The 20,226-nt window shown below is 36.1% G+C and overlaps 1 protein-coding gene across 6 annotated transcripts in view; it reads right to left on the bottom strand.

Moving 5' to 3' along the window:
* The window catches only part of PTPRN2 (protein tyrosine phosphatase receptor type N2), a 1,470,018-nt gene that overhangs the window by 823,356 nt on the left and 626,436 nt on the right, over positions 1-20,226 (bottom strand). For all 6 annotated transcript variants that reach the window (XM_074267305.1, XM_074267309.1, XM_074267307.1 and 3 more), the window contains one exon: positions 16,981-17,431. In XM_074267305.1, the coding sequence (XP_074123406.1) occupies positions 16,981-17,431 (451 nt within the window). The remainder of the gene's footprint in view (positions 1-16,980; positions 17,432-20,226) is intronic.

The raw sequence follows: 20,226 nt of genomic DNA, 5'->3' as shown, positions 1-20,226 counted from the left end.
TTTGAAAATCTGGCTGAAATGACTCAATAATTCAATAAACACTTGTTATAAACTGTTACAGCTGTTGAAATATATAAAAGGTTCTGATAATATAAAGGTATTGATAATATAAGACAAAAATGAAAACCAGTATGTGTTTTGAAGGAACTTATATTCTACTGGGAAATAAAACATATAAAAAGATAAGTAAGTAAAAATAAATTTGGGACAAAGAGAGTACTAACAACTCAGGAGAAAAAGAAAAGTTTCTTGTATGAGATTGTATCTGAGCTCAATTTTGAAGGTACCAAAAGATTCTAAGAGGAGGAAATGGAGAGCAGATCCATTCTCACCACGGAAAAGAGCATGGAGACAAGAAATGGGATGCTGAACTGGTAAAACAACATGTAGATCAGATTGGCTGGAATATTTGGTCTGTGAAGGGAAGAAATAGGAAATAAATCTGAAAAGAAAGCTTGGGAAAGAATTCACACAAAAGTCCCTTTTTTCAATTTCCAATTCAATAAAATTATTCAAAAAATGGTATTACAATTAGTTCCCATGCCTAGTACTGGCTCAGATACCAAAATTTTCTTGATAGCTGCAATTAAGATAGAGATAAAGCAGAAACCATTTAAATCTTTCAATTTCAAGCTCAAGATATTTTCAGTCAATTAACAAATACTTAGTAAGCATCAACTAGGGGGTCAAGTATTATGCCAGGTGCTGGGAATTCAAAAACATGAATGAAATAGTCTTTGCCTTCAAGAAGCTTACATTCTTTCAGTGGAAGTAACATGAACATAAATAAGTTTGATTTTAAAAAAAAATACAAATGGTGCAGGAAGAAGGAAGAGAGGCCCTTAGTAGTTGATCAGATCAGGAAATATTTCAAGTGGAAACTAGCAGAGGAACTGAGTTTTAAATGAAATAAGGAATTTTAAGAAGCAGTAAAGAGTGCTTACTTTTTACTAGAAACTTCCATAAGCTATAACAGAAGTAAGTCTAGGGATTATACTTTCACCAATGCATTGTCCTTATATATATAACATTCAAGTAATTCCCCATCTTATAAACAGGCTGAGGCTCTTTTTCCTTGAAAAAAAAAATCTGGATTTTTTTGTTTCATTTTGAGATTGGTTCTTCCAATTTCACATGGGCTAGATATATAATAGCCCCTCACTGATCCATCATCATGAATGATTCCATGATAGAAAGATGATTCCATTCTTCCATATGGAAAATTGACCTGCTCTGTTTTTCTGGCCTAGGCTGATTCACCTGTTCTTAGATAGTCTGGCGGTTCTCCTCTCCCAGAGGCTCATTATCTTGGTTTTAGACTTAGTGTAGATATCCAAAAGGGCTTAAACCCTATTATAATTAAGAATTCCTGAGCTCAAGCAATCCACCAGTGTTAGTCTTCCCAGTAGCAGAGGCTACAGGTATCTGGCATCGTACTCCACAATCAGACTTTTTTCTAAAACTTCCCATCTAAGTCTGTGCAGGATGTAGGGCTTGCCTTCTCAATAATTTTTATATGAATATTGAAAATTATTTAACATGTAATTGGGAAAAATAAAATATTAAACTATTAAAAAAAAAAAAAAAGATAGGACCTCAAATGTTATGTAGTCCACTCTGAAGAGAGAGGAGAATCCAAGGTAGGTGGAGCCCAGCTAGGTGGTTCCATGAATCCCTGAGCCTAGAATTAGGAAGATCTAAATTCAAATCCAACTTCATTTACTAGCTTTGTGAACCTCAGGAAGCCATTTAATCTCTGCCTCAGTTTCCTCAACTTTAAATGAGGATAATAACAGTGTCTACCTACCAGGATTATTGTGAGGATTAAATGAGATATATTTGTAAAATGCTTATACTGTGCTTAGTACATGGAAAATCTTAATAATGCTTCTTTGTTTCATTGTTTCTTTCTTTTTACAATAGCTCTTATATAACTATTTGCTTGATAATCTTTAGTGATCCTATAACCATAATTTTCCCAGGGATTCTATGTCACTTTTGAATAGTTCTAATTATTATCTTTTTTTTTTCCTTTGGATGGAGTTAAAATCTTTCTCTCAGAAATTTCCAACCATTTTTCCAAATTTTTTCCTCTGGTACTCAAAAGAACATATTTGATCTTTCTTCTGTATAACCTTTAATATCTCTGCTAAGATTTTTTTTCTCCAGATTAAAAAGCTATTTCTTTCAACTCATCTGTCTATGCCATTTTCTGCATCTTTACCATCTTAGGTCACCCTCTTTCAGACATCTTCCAGTTTATTAAAATGCTTCTTAAAATATGGCACCCAAAACTTAACACAACACTCACAATGGACACTGTGACTAGGACACTTTAAAAAGTCATCTTCCATTGCACTGATATTTTTTGCTATTATATCTCATTGGATACTCTTAAAGTTTGTAGTTTCCTAAGGCTCTAAGATTTTTTTTTCAGATGACTTACGGTTTATCCCTATATCTTCCTTTCCTATTTTTCGATGAACCAGTCAAGAGCTAATTGGAATATTGGAGCAAAAAATTTTTTAAAAATAGCAAACACAAATATGTAAGAAAATATTTAGAGGTATTAAGCAGGCACCTGCTTTAAGCAAGCACCTTGGTGTCAGAAGAGTTTGCCTATGATCACAAAGTAAGAAGTATCTAAGAGGCATATATGAACTCAAATCACTTCTACTTCAGGTCCTTTATTACCCCCTATTGTCCGTTGGATGCACATTATCATTCTGGGATGGCAAGAACAAGAATAATGATACTTATCAAATGAGCTAGAACTATCTAAAATGGCAATGACAATTTCTGGTGAATTTAAGGTTAAATTTTTTTTAAACCATACTAACTAAATAAGACTTAGAAATTTTCTATTATGCTACATGTTGAGAAAAAAAAGCAGTTGTCTTTCATACCCTCCTCCTATCAACCAGGGACAGTGCTGGACTCAGAAACTGCCTTTATAACCTAGTGACAATCTTGCCTGGTCAATAAAAGCTTTATTCACAGAACAATGGATAACAAGAAAACAGAGTTTGAGTTTATCTAGAATCCTTACAGATTTTTACAAAGATAAACAGCTTGAACATTATTACATCTTCTGTGAGGACACAGTTACACATCTTTACCCTTTAACTAAGTAAGAGGTTTGCTTTTTAGAAGGATTTTTGTGAGACTATAAAAGAGAAACATTTAAAAATATTACTTTGCCTCCATTTCTGAAAAAAAATCTTTTCAAAGGAGAAATACCACCCACTCATAATAATTCTCTGACTTATTTGAAAAAATTACTTAAGCCTACTTATTGCTCTCTAAAGATCTATTTAGCTTTAAAATTCTATAATTTTATTATTTTTAGTATAGTATAATAGATTATTATTATAGACACAGATATATCATGTTACAAACACTTCCCCTCAAAACATAATAGAGGAACAAAACCAATTTATTAACTAACTTATTAAGTCAGTTAGTTGAGAAGCAGTTAGTTGAGAGGGCCAGTCTCCAAATAATGACCTTAACTTTACTCAATCAACAAATATTTATTAAATGTTCTAGGAACTAGATTAAATGATGGGAAGACAGATCCAAAAATAAAATGGAAATAAGCCCTACTCTCAAGGAACTTCCATTGTTTTGATGGAGACAAGATGTATGTATGCAACTATATACAGAATAAGTACTTTTTAAAAATCAACTATTTGGAGATGGAGAGTGATAAGGTTGGTAAAGCAGGAAAGTCTTTATGTAGAAGGTGATGTTTAAGCTGCAGCTTGAACCGAACTGAAAGAATCTTTGGAGCACAGTTTAAAAAAAAACAAAACACCAAAACAATTGCATTCCACATATGAGAATATTGAGAAAGATAGCAGACAGGAAGATAGGAGATGGGCTACTACATGTTTAGAATAGAGAGAATACCAATTTGGCTGAACCTTAGAGTGATGGAAATGGAATAATATCTAATGAGGTTAGAAAGATAGGCTGGAACCAGATCATGAATGCCATCAAAAACCAAACAGAAAAGGTTATATTTGATACTAGTGTCAACAGAAAAAAAAAAAGGCTTTATCAAGTAGGACAGTGATATGGTCAAATCAGAACTTAGGGAAAATTATTTTGGCAGCTCTATAGAGGATGAACTGGAATGGAGAGACACTTAAGCAAGGAGACCAATTAGAAGGCCAATGCATTAATCTAGGTGAGAGATGACAGGTCCCAAATGAAGGTGGTTAACTGTGTTCTTAAACAGAAGAGGCTGGATAGAGAAGATGTTAGAAGTAAAAATGTCAAGGTTTGGCAATTAATTGGACACATAGGGTGGAGGAGAGTGAAGAGGTGATAACACTGAAGTTACAAGCCTGGGAGACTAAAAGGTTAGTCTTATCTCCAACAAAAATATGGAGATTAGGTAGAGGGTTAGGTTTAAGGGAAAGATATATAATATAATAATACATAATAAGTTTTGTTTGTGATATTGTGAATGTTGAGTTTGAGATGCCCAGTGGGCTTTTGGTGATAGAGAACTAAAACTTGACAAAGTGATAAGCGCTGGATACACAGATTTGTGATAATTCTCAATAGGTGGTAATTGGTTCCCCATACCTCTTCATTTTACAGGTAAGACTACCTAAACCTGGAGAGGTTATGTAACTTGCCTAGGATCATATAGATGATTATAGAACCATATAGATGAATACAGGTCCTCTGACTCCAAATCCTGCCTTTATTCTGTGCCAAGGAAAACAATTTTGACAAGGACATGAAAAAAGAATGCTTGCTGGAAAACAGCAGCTACTTTCCTCCCTAAAACTGGCAATTGAGCAAAGAGGGCCCTGACAGTACTATAGAAACAATATCATTATTGCTGTTTTCCCTGTGCTGCTCTACAAGAACTGGCTGCTTTACAGAAAACATAAAAGATGCACTTTGAGAATTAAAGGTGTTTCCTTGTTACAGACACCATTGCTGTTGTTTTGGTCATTCATTGTTCATTCTTGGGAAAGTTTCCCATCAGGACAAGCCACATAACTGAGTGGCTCACAATATAACCTTTTCATTTCTACTTGTGTTGTCTCCCTTAACTAAAAAAAGAAACCAAGCTCTTTTCTTTTCCCATGAGTCTATTATATCAGGAAAGTCTTATCTCCACTTCTGCAGGTTCAGTGCCTACAACAAAGAACTAGTTGACTCTCAAACAAAATGGAAATAAAAAGGGGAAAAAAAAAACTCACACTGAGGGAGTGGGATGGGAAGGCAAATGGCCACAGGTGCTTTTGTGGACTCCTTTCTAACACGACCTGCAGGTTTTTTCAGTTTTATAAGCAAATCAGAGCTAGAATGACCTCCTGACTTCTCAGCAGCTGCTCTCTGCCTGCAGCACCCAGACTCACTGGAGAAATGTCCATCACCCATACCTGTAAATAGCTAAAGACCAATATGGGAAAAACATGGGAGTAGATACTAAACAAAGTAGATACAATTCAGAAAAGTACTCATCATTCCATACTTGCTAGAGTAGCTATGCATATTCACAGAGACATCCTTACTGGAAGGATTCTGAGCATGGAATCCTATTCACTGCAGAGGAGTGGTTTTTATGAAATCAGTGAAAACACATAAAATGGGGTAGTGAAAAGAACCCTGGATTTGAAGTTTTAAGACTTGAAGCTGAGTCCTACTCACAAGTTGTGTCATCTTGAGCAAATTACTTCATTTGGGTTTAGTTTGTTCATCTGTAAAATGCAATGGCTGGCTGATTTCAAAGGGGCCTTTCATTGCAAAATCTATGATCTAAAGCAAGGAAGTAATACCAACCTGCATAAGAAGGTCTAAAGCAATATATTTGCCTTTCTAAAGAGGAAAACAAACAAACAAACAAATGCCTTTCTAAAGGGGAAGGGTTGCAGAGCTGAGCTTAAAATCACAGTCTTTCAAGGAAAGCTCTCCCAATTTAAGGCTGCTCATTTGCAACATCAATTGCATATCTGACCTGGCAGAATTATCAATTGTGATTCAAGGTCTATTCCTAATCCCCAAATCCTATCCAACCTCAGTTTTGTACATGCTGGTAGAGAGACTACCTATGGCTTCATCAAAAAGAACAAAACAACAACAAAAAAAGCCTTGTTGAGGTTGGGCTGGGGGAGCCAGTGAATGATCCTAATTACAGCAAAAATAGAATAGGCATCTTACTCCTTGAAGGTTTTTCCTCAATTTCAACCTATGAGTTTTTAGCACACTGTGTCTGCTTCTGCTCTCCAACTGCTTGCCAGCCTTGATCCTTGCTCTGTCTTCAAATAGCTCTTTTTGTTTGTGAAACTTCTAGGCTCCTAATCAGGGGTTCTGAACTTTCATCATTTTATTGACAACTAGCTTCTACTTTTTCTCTGGTTCTGGACTCTGTTTTCTACCTGAAATTTCATTCTCCATTTTGAATGAGCTACTAAAGTCATTGAAGAAAACAGGAGATTGTCCTGAATGTTGGAACAAGTCCGGACCATCAGATGACAGGATCTTACTCAATATGACAAGAGAGGTGATAATCCCATTATTTAGTTGTTAGCACCACATTTTAACAAAGATATAGACAAACAAACATCCACTTGAAAATAGATATCCTGTCTAAAGAAAGGATTAGGCTGAGGCACATTAAAACTATTCTTACCACTGAACCACTAAGTCTTGAGTTAAAGATGGAAAGGCTGAGCAACAGAGCTATAAATAGCATCCAAAGTCGTCTTTTATAGAAAGCTCAGCAACTATTTCTTTACAATCAGTGGTTTTCTTAATTTCCACATGAGTATGAAACATCATGCTCCCACACTGATTATCTCCTAGTTCTCTATCCCTTTTTAATTTTCTTTTGTGTGTTGTCTTTCCCCATTGGAGTGCAAGCTCCTTGAGGGAAAGAACTGTTTTTCTTTTTTTTTTTTTTCATTTGTATCTCCATTACTTAGCACAATGCCAAGCTTAATAAATGTTTATTGGATGGAATTGAGCTCAATTGATTAATTCAAATAATGAATCTCCTGAAGTGGTCACATTATTTATAAACATCCTAATTAGCGCAAGTAATGAATCCTCTGAAGTGGTTGTATATATTTGAATTTACACTATTCAAAGTCATAATTATGTAAACTATGGTAATTGGTTCCAACTCTGTGGAAATATATGGAGATGGGATTTAAATAATGTGACCACTTCATGGGATTCATTATTTGCACTAATCAGGATTTAGCTGTATTATAAGGATTAGACTTGTTTTGTTTGGACCAAGACTGAAGACAAATGGAAATAGGATTGGATTTGGAATTAGAGGACTTGCTTTGAATCTTGTCTCTGCCACTCCCTACCTGTGTTATCTTGAGTCACTGAAATTTTTTGTACTTCAGTTTCCTCATTTATCACCAAGAAAGATAGCCTTGTCTTCTAAGGTCTCTTTCATCTGTAGAGCTATGATTCTATGACATTCTAAATGGGATTCCCACAAAGGAAAATTGTAGAGTTGCAGATTTGGGCATAAGGAAAAACTTCTCAACAATTAGTATGATTCAAAAAGTTGACTGAGCCACTATCAAGGTAATGAACTCTCCAAAAGTTGAAATCTTTAAGTAAAGACTTCAGAATCAATTAAGTAGGTTAATAGAGGTGGCTCTAAATGACTAGCATTAGAAAAGTAAAAGCAGAGGTGGGAACTTTTTTTTTTTTTTTTTTTTGTAATAGAGCAAAGGAAATACCAAGCAAAAAAAAAAAAAAAAAAAAAAAAAAAAAAAAAAAAAAAAGTTTATACAATAAACCCTCCCAAAGGTTCTAATTAAACTGTGGGTAAATCAAAGCTTTCACAGATCTGTCTCTTTAACAGGCTTGCTGGCAGCAAGGAAGGACCAGAAGTTGTTCTAATGGGAAGGGTCAGGGGGAGAAAGTCTTCACAGGTGGTTTTTGCTTGTTTGATTACAACAGGGAAGATCTAGAAGTTTTGGCACTGGAAAGAAGATTGACTGAGGAAGATCTCCTCCCTCCAAGCCCTGTGTTCTCTTCCTCTCTAGCACTATAGCAAATACTACTAGTCATGATAAAACAAAAGAACATGCATTTGTCTGGTTACTGCTTAAATGCTCTTTTGTTAGCAAGCACAGTCAGCTTTAGGTGAAACTATGGTATGGACCAACTTCCTTCTTCCTCTACTTGGCTCCAGAGGGCAGAAGTGGGAGTAGAGCATGGATCCATAGAGGAAAAATATATTTCCTAACAATGAGAGGTATCCCTTTGGACCTCTTCCAGATGTTCTGGATCCCTCTTCTGCTGTTTCATCTTAAAACATTCCTCTGTGCCTCATCCCCTCTTGCTCTGAAACAACCTAACATTCTCACAGCTTGTTCCACAAGACTCACCTGCCTTCTCCAGCTGGTGCTAGGTACCTTCATCCCTTCCCCCAAATCCCAGCTAATTCAGATCCCTTTTCTGGGTTATCTTCCCTCACTGGAATATAAGTGCTCCTTGAGGGCACCTCTGCCTCTCTTTTTTTGTATTTTTGTCCTCAGCATTCATCATAATGTATGGCACAAAGCATTTTCCTTTTATCTTTCTTTCTTTCCTTTTTCTCTCCCTTCCTACTTTTCTCTTCTTTTTCTTCTTTCTTTCCTTCATTTTCCTTTCTTTTTTTCCTTCCTCCCTTTTTACATTTCCTCCTCTCCTCTTTTCCTTCCTTCATTTCTTCTTTTCTTCTTTGATAAGTAATAAGTTACCCATCAATGAAGATATTAAGTGAAAGCTTGATGACTACCTGTTGGGAATATATTAAAAGGGCATTTCTGTTCATGCATGATTTGGCATAGAGAATCTCTAAGACTGTGATTCTCTACCAACTGTAAGATGAAAAATAATTGGTCAATTCATTGTCCTCCTGAGGGCTTTAGATTCTAAAAGGACATTTCCTGAGATGGTATGCCTTAGGCCAAAGTCATAAATCTCTACAGGTGGAACTCACAGGCACTGTGCAGGGCAGTCAGGGAGGGAATCTACTAAAATTGTACCTGCTTTGCTTAGAGATGATACTGGCCCTGTGAGAGTATGACATAATGGTCCTCTCATCTGATAAAACCAAAATGGGAGAAAGGAATACTTAGCCAGGTAGCCTCTTGTCAGAGATCTACAATTAACAAAGGTTCATCACCACTTTCAGTGTCTCCTGGTATTTAATTTCTCGGGCAATAAACCCTTCAGTTAAACCATCAAGAATCTCTCTCTCTCCACTTACCTCTTTTTTTTTTCCTCACTAGAATAGAAAGAGCAGAAAAATATGTTTCATAATCAGGGTAAATGTTTAACAGCTGTATATAGCACATACTTTTAAGCTGAATATGCATTAATATTCTCTCCATCATTTTCTTAAGTCTAGACAATCAACAAAACATTAAATCAGTTCCTGATTTGTAGTGTTTGCTAATTTCCAAGGTATAAATGTTCACAGTAAAAAAAATTGACAATCAGAACCTGAACAAGATGATTTTAGTATATCCCTGTTCATAATTTTCTTTTATATTCTTAAAGATACCCCCAAATCAGAGGTCACTCTCATTTTGTACTTCTTTTTAAAGGAATATTATGTAAAATTTCTCTTTAGAAAATTATGAGCATAGAATATAACCCTGGAAATTATTTCAATGTAAAGAATCAGTAATAAAACAAACACAAGTTGGAGAAAGGGTTAGTATATAACTATCCTGGCAAATTCTGGGTCAACAATACATTTACAGTGACTGTAATGTATGATCATAGATATTATTCTAGAATGTATCATAGATGCCACTGAATCCAACCCCATACCTTTACAGATGAGGAAACTGAGGCACAAGGATATAGGACTTGCCTGGGGTCCCATAGCTGTTAAGTCTTTCAGGCACAGTACTTGGACTTAAAATATAATTTCAAATCCAGCACATTATCACATTACCTAGTTGACTAAATATATTAAAAATGTCTGCCAAACAATTTTTTTTTAATGCCAGAACTTCTTAGGCATTATCAACCTACAGTATTTCCTCAAAAATTCTCATCACCTTCTCCATGTACTTTTTCTGTGACTTTGGGCATTTCCCTTAATCTCTCTGGGTTTGTTTCCTCTTTGCAATTTAATTAAAAATATAAAATTAAGTGCCTACTATGTGTCAGGAACCATGCTACACTGTGGGGATACAAAGAAAGGCACAATAAAGAAGCTGGGCTTGACCCTTTCTAAAGCTCCTTTCTGTTCTGAATCAATAAGCCATAAGAGTTAAAAAAAAATAAAAATAAGATGCTGCACATTAAAAAAAAATTCTCAGAGCCCTGATGGGAGAGATGGGGAACATTAAATGGAAACACAATTGAGGATCAAAAGGATCAAAGTGGGCAGTTCTTTTGCTCCATAAGCATACCACACAAACCTGAGGCTCTGACCTGTTTAGGATGACATTTTAAGTAGCTTTCTGTGTTCTGAAGGTGATATTGCAAGGCAATTACGCAAAATGTCAAATATCAAATATGTAAGAATTGAAAAAGATCAACATGCAATGACTCCTGAAAAACAACAACTATAGGCTTGCCCTACAGAGAATGGCCATTTATATAAGGATTTTTCAAATGACAACATGATGAATTTCACAAAGGGAACAAGAATCCTTAGTAAGAATCCTAGTCATATTCACTTTATCAAGAAGGATGCAAATTACAGTCAGTTTCATTTGCTTTTAAGTATCATGAATTTATAGGATTATGAAAGTATCCAATTTGGGATGGACCAATGCAACCAGGTGGTTCTTTCTAGTTCTCAATCTTCTAGAATTCTTCATCAAATTAGCCTATCACTGTCATTATCAAACAGGTATTGAATATCAGAGTAAGTAAATAAGACAGAATGGAATGGAAAGAAAGTAGTTTGAATCAGAGGCCCAGGGTATGAATCTTGTATCTCCACTACAAGTTATTTGTGAGATCTTGGCTAAATTACTTCATCTCAATGAATGGTCTCTATTTGTAAATATTTGAGGAATCATTTAGCTCAGAATTCTTACTGTGGATCCAGAAACTTTTAAAAATATACTTTGATAACTGTTGATAACTATTTCAATATGATAAGTTTCCTTTATAATTCTATACATTTTATCTTCTGTATCCAAAAGCACAATTTGATTCTAAGAAGCAGTCCTTAGGCTGCATTAAATTGCCAAATTGTTCACAACATCATAAAAAAACCTTGTTCTAGATAATCTCCCTGGCCCCTTTAATCATGGACATTATAATCCCATGAATACTTCTCAAGAAAGTATTCAAGGAAGGGAAAATTTTTAGAGCAACATAGCAGAAATTGTGGCTATTTACTAAACTAAAAAATGGATGCATGTAATAACTATTTTTGCAATATTCTTAACTTCAAGTCTCATATATTAGAAGAAAATGATCACTGCCTTTAAAATCTTCTCACAGAGCTTTTATTCCATTTTATGTAATACCAAGATTCTAAAGAATAGAGTTTGGGAAATGGAAAATCAGGAAATGAGGCAGCTAGGCAGCACATTGGACAGAGTGCTGAGCCTAGTGTCAGGAAGAATCATATTCATGAGTTCAAATCTGATCATGCTAGCTGTGTGACCTTGGGCAAATCACTTTATTCTATTTGCCTCAGTTTTCCCATCTGTAAAACGGGTTGGAGAAGGAAATGGCAGACCAGTATCTTTACAAGAAAATCCCAAATGAAATCACAGAAGCATCAAACTGAATTGAAAATTTTTTCTGAATGAACAATAACAATAACAAACCCAGGAAATGGTGTCAGGGTTGGGGGAGTTTTACAGTATAATATGGATGCTATATTGAACTGGCCCATTCTCCAAGTAACACTCAGAATAGGAGTAGTTAAATGAGTATGCTATCTTCCCATGCTTTATAAATATTGAGGGTCTTGGGTAAAGTGGCAAAAGTAGCTGTTATAAATTTGTATATGTAGAGTTCATGTGCCAAGAAGTATAGGATGCATCACTTACTCCATGTATACCAGAGGACTCCTAGTCTATTTTCTAGGGAGAAGCTGCTTCTGTATAAGAGGGGTAATGTGGGTTTCAGAAGAAAGATGAAGAGAAAGAAAAAAAAAAGAATGAGGGCCTAAAGTTATAGGCAAAAAGATGGAAGTCAATGCAAATTAGAGACTTTCGGAGCCTTACAAACTTAAAGAGAAGCATGTAGTCAGTCAACAAGCCTCTATTAAGTATTCATAATGTTAGGTACTGGAGATATAAAGGTAAGAACATGGTTCCTTACCCTCAAGGAGCTAATATTCTAATAAGGAAGACCACATGCAAACAAATATATATGAGATTTAAAAAATATATAGTGTAAATGGAGGTAGTCTCAGAAGGACATATCAATAGCAAGTGGAAGGGCTGGAAAAGATTTTCTAAAGATGAGATTTGAGTTCAATCAATTTGAGCTGGCAAGAAGAGCTAAGGAAAAAGAGAATTCCATGTGGGGGGACAACTAACGAAAAAATTCAAAACAAGGAGGAGTATTGGATATAAGAATAAGACTAATGTAGCTGGAATGTAGAGTACAGAGAGGGACTAAAGTATAAAAACACTGGAAAGCTAGGAGAGATCAGTAAAAATTCTTGCACTGATACAGACCTAAAGGGAAGTACTGTGGGTAAAGTGAGATGGCAGCAGAAAATAGAGGGTCATAGGCCAAACAAATGGCAGCAGAGCAGGGAATATATATATATATATATATATATATATATATATATATATATATATATATATGTATATATACACACACAGAAAGATAAAGAGAGAGAGAGAGAGAGACAGAGAGAAAGAGAAAGACAGAGACAGAGAGAGACAGAGAGACAGAGACAAAGAGAGAGAGAGACAAAGACAGAGAGAGAGAGAGAGACAGAGAGAGACAGAGAGAGAGAGACAAAGACAGAGAGAGAGAGAGAGACAGAGAGAGACAGAGAGAGACAGAGAGAGAGAGAGAGAGAGAGAGAGAGAGAGAGAGAGAGAGAGAGAGAGAGAGAGAGAGAGAGAGAGATGGGGGGGTAGAAGTTGATAAACTTCCTTGTTTTCTCAAGTCATAAAAAGTACTGTAAACTGAACAGATTACATGGAACCCTGTGGGAAAAGATTAGGTTATTTTCTTAACTATCCATGAATTCAGAAGTGAATCCTTTGGTGTATTTGTTGTATTAGTAAATCCTTTTTCAGTCTTTAATGTTCTTGCTACCATCAATATTTGCTGGGGAGCTTAAAGACCTTTAGGGAAAGCAAAATGTACCACACCCTGAAGTTCCAGGGATTTCTTGGATGGCATGAACCAGAGAGATTTTTTTTTTTTTTGCAAGAATCTAAACTAGGCTTTGAAATCCAGAGAACTGCTCCAACAAGAGAGTCGTGCATGTGCCCACTCTAGTTAACTTTCAATTATCTTCAATTTAGAGTAAGGGTTGAGGAGGTAGGGGCATAATAATAAAAAATCTATCTGGCTTTGCAATTTATTTTGTTCTTCACTTCTCTGTGTTAAGGGCATCTGGCATTTCCTAATAGTGCTTTGTTTAGGATAATATGAAAATTAATTGGCATGTTCTGAATGCACATCAACTTATATCAAGGGGAGACAGCCAAGAAACATGCTGGGTGGGCAATATAAATCTAGAAGGCAAAGTCAGTGTGCAAATGAGAGAAGTGAAAGTTACTTGAGGTCCAGTTCTGAATATGTCACTAAATCACTAATATACCTTGGGCAAATAACTCCCCAATGCTGAACTTCTATTTTCTCATTTGTAAAATGAGAGAGTTAGACAAAAGCTTCTTAATTTGAAGTACTCATTGCCAAGGTGATCCCAGAAGTTAGAAGAGGACTAACATCGATATCTTGACTAACCTATGCTTTACTAACCTATTCATTTTTATTTTATACTTTTAAAAACATTCTGAAAAGGGTGCACCACAGATTTCCTCAGATGTCCAACGAGGTCCATGACACAAAAAACCCCTAGACAAGAGGTTGTCTGTGTTCCCACATGGTTTTCTCATTCTAAGTCTATAACCTACAGTTACATATAGAACTAAAAGGATACATACGTTTCTAGGATACTGGTTGAGAACTTTGTTGTCCTCAATTACAAAGTTTTAAGGACACAGATGGCTTCTTTGCTTCATTCTCTTGAATTTCCCTAACATGCAGAGAGGAGCTTATATTCAAGGGTTTGCTGAAACCTCACTGATAAATCATTCCATTCAATAGAAACCTGGGCTGCTTTGACTTGGAAAACATACAGGGAAACCTACTGCACATGGCGATTCATGTGAACAGGACACAAATCATTGAAAACAACTCCTGCTCCAGAGATCAGGTGGATGAGAGAGTAGTTGGAACTCTTTGCCAAAAGGTATAATTAGATTTGAACAGGACACAACATTTGTCTACACTCAAATATGAATGGCCTTCTCTAAGTATTATAGAGGTAGCAGGTGTTTCCTTTCAAGTGAAAATGACCTCAAAATGGCCAGATTTTCTTCAGAGCAAATGTCTGTGTTTCAATGAAGTTTTCTGATTCAAAAATTAAAATCATCATCATTATCAAAGGAACCCTGATTAGATGCCCTTCTATGAATGGAGAGCAGGCTTTGTTCTCTGAGAGTTTTCAATCTAAACTGAGTAAGGCTGACAGATAGATGTGGACGAGGATGAGTTGACACACAAACTGGGTAAACACATGCAAATCAAATTAAGGCTCACAGAAGAGCCCAATGTTCAAGGTGGGACATGTAGCTCAACAATTTATTTCATTGGAGGTGTATGTAATAATAAGGTATTAAAGCAGGAAAAAAAAATCTTATCGATCTGACCTTGTCCCTCCTAAGAAGAGATCAGAAAAAGCTGATCTTGCCACTCCCCTACCCACAAATTTTCAATGGCTCCCTCCTTCCTTTGACTAGAATACAAAACCATGAAGTTGGCATTTAGAGCCCCTTTACTATTGGGCTTCCATCACCTTTCCAGTCTTATTTCATAAGATTGCCTTTCTATTATCTGTGCTCCAATCCTGGCACATACTAAGTACTAAATGAATATTGATTGACTGATTCCAGTCCAAGTGTCCAGTTACATCTTCCTCATGTTTAATATTCCATCTTTTTCCTCCTAGCTTTTTTCCTGGTGTTGTCCCATATCTGAAATACACTCTCTCTCCTCAGCTCTACATGGCAGAATCCTTAGCACCTTCAAAGTCAGGCAATCATTCAGTGAACAAACACTTATTAAGGACCAGCTTTGTGCCAGACACCCTTTGATATCAATGTGTACCCTACATCTTCACAAGGGAATCTGGAGATGAGGGTAAGTTCTTCCATTTCATCATTCTTGACTTTACATTAGTGGCCTCTCTGGCTAATGCTATTGTCAGTTTTTTGCAGAGGCCTATATAAAAAATGGTCTTACTTTGAGAATTTGAAATTGTTGAATATTGATTTGTCCCCAAAGTGCCCAAAGCATGTCCATGCTATAATGTTATAATGAAAAAAGACCCTAAACTAGAAGTTTGGAAAAAATGTGCATATGTGTATATCTTTCCCATCAGTTACTGGGTCAGGAAATTTTTATTAAATTTTCCCTAACCATCTCAACTGAAAGTACGTTTTTTCTCCATTAGAGACCCCAAATCTTAATTGTCCTGTTCACATAGCATTTCCGTTTTACTAGTTTGTATTGTAATTTAGCTTTATACTGTTCCTACTAGGAATATAAACTGCTTGAGATTGTGTGTGACTTCTGTTTTACACTATATAAGAATTGTCAAACACAGTTGAATCTATAAACATGGCAACACTCCCTAATGCAGCTGAAACAGAATAAAATGTAATTGGGAAGTATTTACCAAAATGAATAAAAATGCAATAGAACACAATGTTAATATGTGCTTTTCAAAGCCAATGTTAGTTGCTCCTGCTTTTTATCTTCTTGATATTACTGTACCATATGACATTCTGAAATAAACAGATACTCAAAATAAATACTGGAATCACAGAATGACTGAATTTCAAAATCTGAAGTTGATTTTTAAAAAAGATCCAGGGCCACATAACCTAAATTAGGGGCTCTTTACCTATGGCCAAGTTTCCTTCAAAACCCTATGGTTATTTCCTTTCTCTTTAAATAGAAGAATAAAATGCAGATCACATCTTCAAGGAATTTAAAATCACTTTAGTGTTAATGGAAATGATGACAACAATAATCACCACTTACATTTCTATTGTGCTTTCAAGTTCTTTGCACATATTTCATTTGAGCCTCATGATAAAACAAGAAGTTAAGAACTGGAGTTATTATTATCCCCATTTTAAAGATGAGAAAACTATCTAACCCCGTGACAGATAGGATTTTAATTGAGCATTCTCTTGAATATAGGTCTAGGATTCTTTCCACTAAATCTTTATATTGGGTCTCTATATGGGGTCATATGCTTTGGAAAGACTGAAGCTTTCCTGTTAATATTTACTATGTTCTGATACAAGCTATGGAAGATGAGTCACACATTGATCCTCAACAGTATAGAAAAAAGCTCTCAAAACTTCTTCAACAGAATTATTCTAAGACTATAACAAAAAAAAAAAAGGGACATTCAGCTGAAATGCATCTCTGACCTAGAAAAGTGTTTTCCTTAAGAATGTGCTGCCATGAGAACTAATCATCATTATCATTTTATATATATATGTGTGTATGTGTATATCTATGTATCTATCTATATCTATATCTATATCTATCTATAAAAAAAAATATATATATATATATATATATATATATATATATATATATATATATATATATATATATATATATCATTGCAAAAATTAAGTCCTCAGGATGCAACTTGGGGCCTGGTGACAATGAGTATGGGCCAGGTCTCAGCACTCAACACCTGGGTTCTAGAGAAGGAAGGGAATGAGTTTACTTTACCTTCCAGTGTGTTCTGAGAGTCCTTAGCATCCCCAGGAACAGACACCAATTTCTGAACTGACAATCCAGAACCAGGTCTTAGCTCTCTCAATCCCGTTTGCAGAAGGAAAAGTGGCTTTGCCTTCACATCCATTTCTTCCTCTTTGGAGAAGGCTTCATTGTATGGCAAGAGAAATCGATTACCAAAATGAGGGCCATCTCTAGTCCTGCCACTGGAGCCTTTGTCAGGGTTCTCCTTTGCCATGTAGGCCTGGAGAGCCGCCATCAGATTCTGCTTGTCGAGATCTGGGTCCGAGTTGTAGGAGAATGTGTCTGGCTGGATTTGACTGAAGGCCCTCAAGGAGGGATTATCAGGATAATTTGGATGAGATATGGGAACATAGGTGAGCTCCGGGCTACTTCCTCTGGCCTTCTGAACTATGTAGTTTAGTAGCCGGTCAGGAAAGACGTTCTGGAAGAGATGGGAAAAAAAAAAAAAAGACAAAGTCAAATTACTACAACAAGTCAACAAGAATCTTGTCATATCTGTTCTATCTTTCTGGGGCTATGTCTAGCACTGAAGCTTGCATCTATCTTCACATATAGAAACACACCCCCCCAAAACAAAAAATAACTTCTCAGCCTCATTCTCATCCTATTGATCTCATTTCATAGCAGTTATTTACAATCAGTTTTCTTGATCTAAAATCAGTTCTCCCTCAAATGGTTGTCTGTCAACTCCAAGCCTTTTGGGGGGAAGGTCTCATGGGATTTTGTCTGGGAGGCCAGCATCTTTTGTCTGCCAATAAATTATTTCAAAAGTAACATTCTTTTTAGAAACATTATTCTGCATCAGAGTAATTGCAAGGACCTCTCATTTCGTGGCAAAAAGCTCCCCAATAAATAAGCTATCTTCTGGCCAAAATTGGTTTTTAAAGCTTGTACCCAACCTTCGATTTTCCCTCACTCTGACTTGATTAGTAATTCTCTTCAGATGGATTGGCTCATATACTCTGAATCTACTCTAAGAAAACAGGCCTCTGAAGACTTTCCCATATTTGGTGTAGGACAACTTGATCAAAAAAAAAAAAAAAAAAAAAAAGAATGTCATGTTGGAGTAGCCTCGTTTCATTCAGCACAGAGTTCTGCCCATGATAATAACTCCAAGAAGTCAACTGTGGGCACTTCACTAAAACAGTCTGGACCAATCCCTACACATCCTTACATCTCATGAACAGTCTGGTGTGAACAAATTAACACCAATTAGCATTTCTATAGTGCATTAAAATTGACAAAGCACTTTTCATATGGTCTCTCATTTGATCCTTCCAACAGTGCTACCATTGTAGGGTTGGTAGTTAGTCAAAATTAGGAGGAACCTAAAGCTGAGAGAGGCAAATGACTTAACCAAGTGTCTAAGATAGAAGTCAAAATTAGGTCTTCCTGACTCCAAGTCCAACATTGTCATTACATTGTACCCCCTAAGTGCCTCATGATCAACCATGAACTAATGAAACAAAAACAACAAGGAAAAAAACTCTTAAAGTTTATTTATTTATTCCATCTAGACTCACACTGCAGGGAGTAGAAAGAAGGCTGAATTTGGAGTCACAGGAGCTTGATTCAAATCCCTTCTTCAGCACTTATTAGCTATGTGACTTTGAACAACTCATTTCATCTTTCTGAGCCTCTCTTTTCCCATCCGTAAAGAGAGGATAGCAAAATGATTAGACTTCAGGGAAACCTGGTGTTCACATCCCAGTCCTGACGCTGATTTGCTAGATAGCCGATGGCAAATCATTCAATCTTTCAGTGTCCCAGCCAGCTCCCCGCGCTATAACTAACGATGAGTCACTGATATGCACTGGTAGAAGGCATCTCCAGGCACCCTGGGAAATCATAGGTCAGTGACTGCCCTTTCTCCTCAAAAAACACACAAGCATCTTCATCAGCATGTAAGGAAAGCGCTTTGTAACCCTTAAAGCTACAGATATGTTACTACTATTACTACTAGATTTTGTGTATGTCTGTGGTGTGTGTGTGAATGTTTTGAGAGAGAGTAGTAATTACTCAAGGAAGCTTTGTTTCTATTTAATTTAATCCAAGATTTGAAATTACAAAGGATTTAGATTCAGCTAAGGATTGGATTTTTATGAAAAAATTATATGTAAAAAATATGTTAGTAAAGAAACAGTGTGATTCAAACAGAGGCTAGATATGTATTTGTAATCACGCTGCCAAAGACTTTGTGAAAGATAGGACTGGATGATCTTGGAAACAACTAGAAAAATTTGATGATTCTCTGTATTGTGCTGAAAAGCAGATTGAACTGAGCATCAGGAGACCTGGGTTCTATGCCTTGTTAAGGTACTAATTATCTGTGTGACTAAGGACAGTCTATTTAATTTTTCTGAGTTTCAGTTCCTTCATTTATCAAAGAAAAAGACTGAATAGTTGCTAATGTCCCTTAAAATTCTCAGAATCTATGATTTTGGCCGCTCTTCAACATTTTAAAATATTTCCTAAAGCTGGTTCATTCAACCGTTTTGACTGTAAAATAAATAAATAAATAAATGAAAGGAAGGGGAGATTCATTAGAAAGAGAGAAAAATCTAAAATGCCATAATAACAAAATAAACCCTCAAGCAATTTCCAACAAATTGGGTATAAGTGTCAATCTTGAGCTCAGACCTGAACTTGTATTGAGAAGGAAGAGTCTCTGAGCACCTACTCAGGTCACTGCCCTAGTGACTTGGGATCCAAAGTGAAAAGATCTCATTAAAGTGTCTAGGCTATTCCTTTCTTCCTTGAGAGTATGTTCAAGCCTGTCAGTCCCACTCAAAAGAGCTTAATTAAAGGCAGACTGGAAGAGTTTAAACCAGGCAGGCAAAATAAAGTTTAAAACAATTCATTTAAAAGAACAAGATGAAATAAAATACATACAGCAATAGACTGGCCATGTAGAGTTTGCTTTTAGAAGTCAATTGATGGAGACAGGGCCAAGATAGCAGAGTAAAGGCAGGAACTCACCTGAGCTCTCCCCCAAGTCCCTCCAAATACCTTTAAATAATGTTCTTAACAAATTCTAGAGTATCAGAACCCTCAGAAAGAATTTTCCAGCCCAGGACAACCTGGAAGGTTCGGAGGAAAGATCTGTCATGGACTCAGACCAGCCCCAGTCCCAGAAGACTAGGAAGAGGCCTTCTGGTGACCGAATAATAGTAGCAGTGACAGTTTTCAGACCTCTCAGCCTGCAGATGCCAAGGA

The sequence above is a fragment of the Sminthopsis crassicaudata genome, chromosome 5 (assembly GCF_048593235.1).
Source record: "Sminthopsis crassicaudata isolate SCR6 chromosome 5, ASM4859323v1, whole genome shotgun sequence".
In the NCBI taxonomy this organism is placed as follows: Eukaryota; Metazoa; Chordata; class Mammalia; order Dasyuromorphia; family Dasyuridae; genus Sminthopsis; species Sminthopsis crassicaudata.
This window is presented reverse-complemented; position numbering and strand designations above follow the sequence as displayed.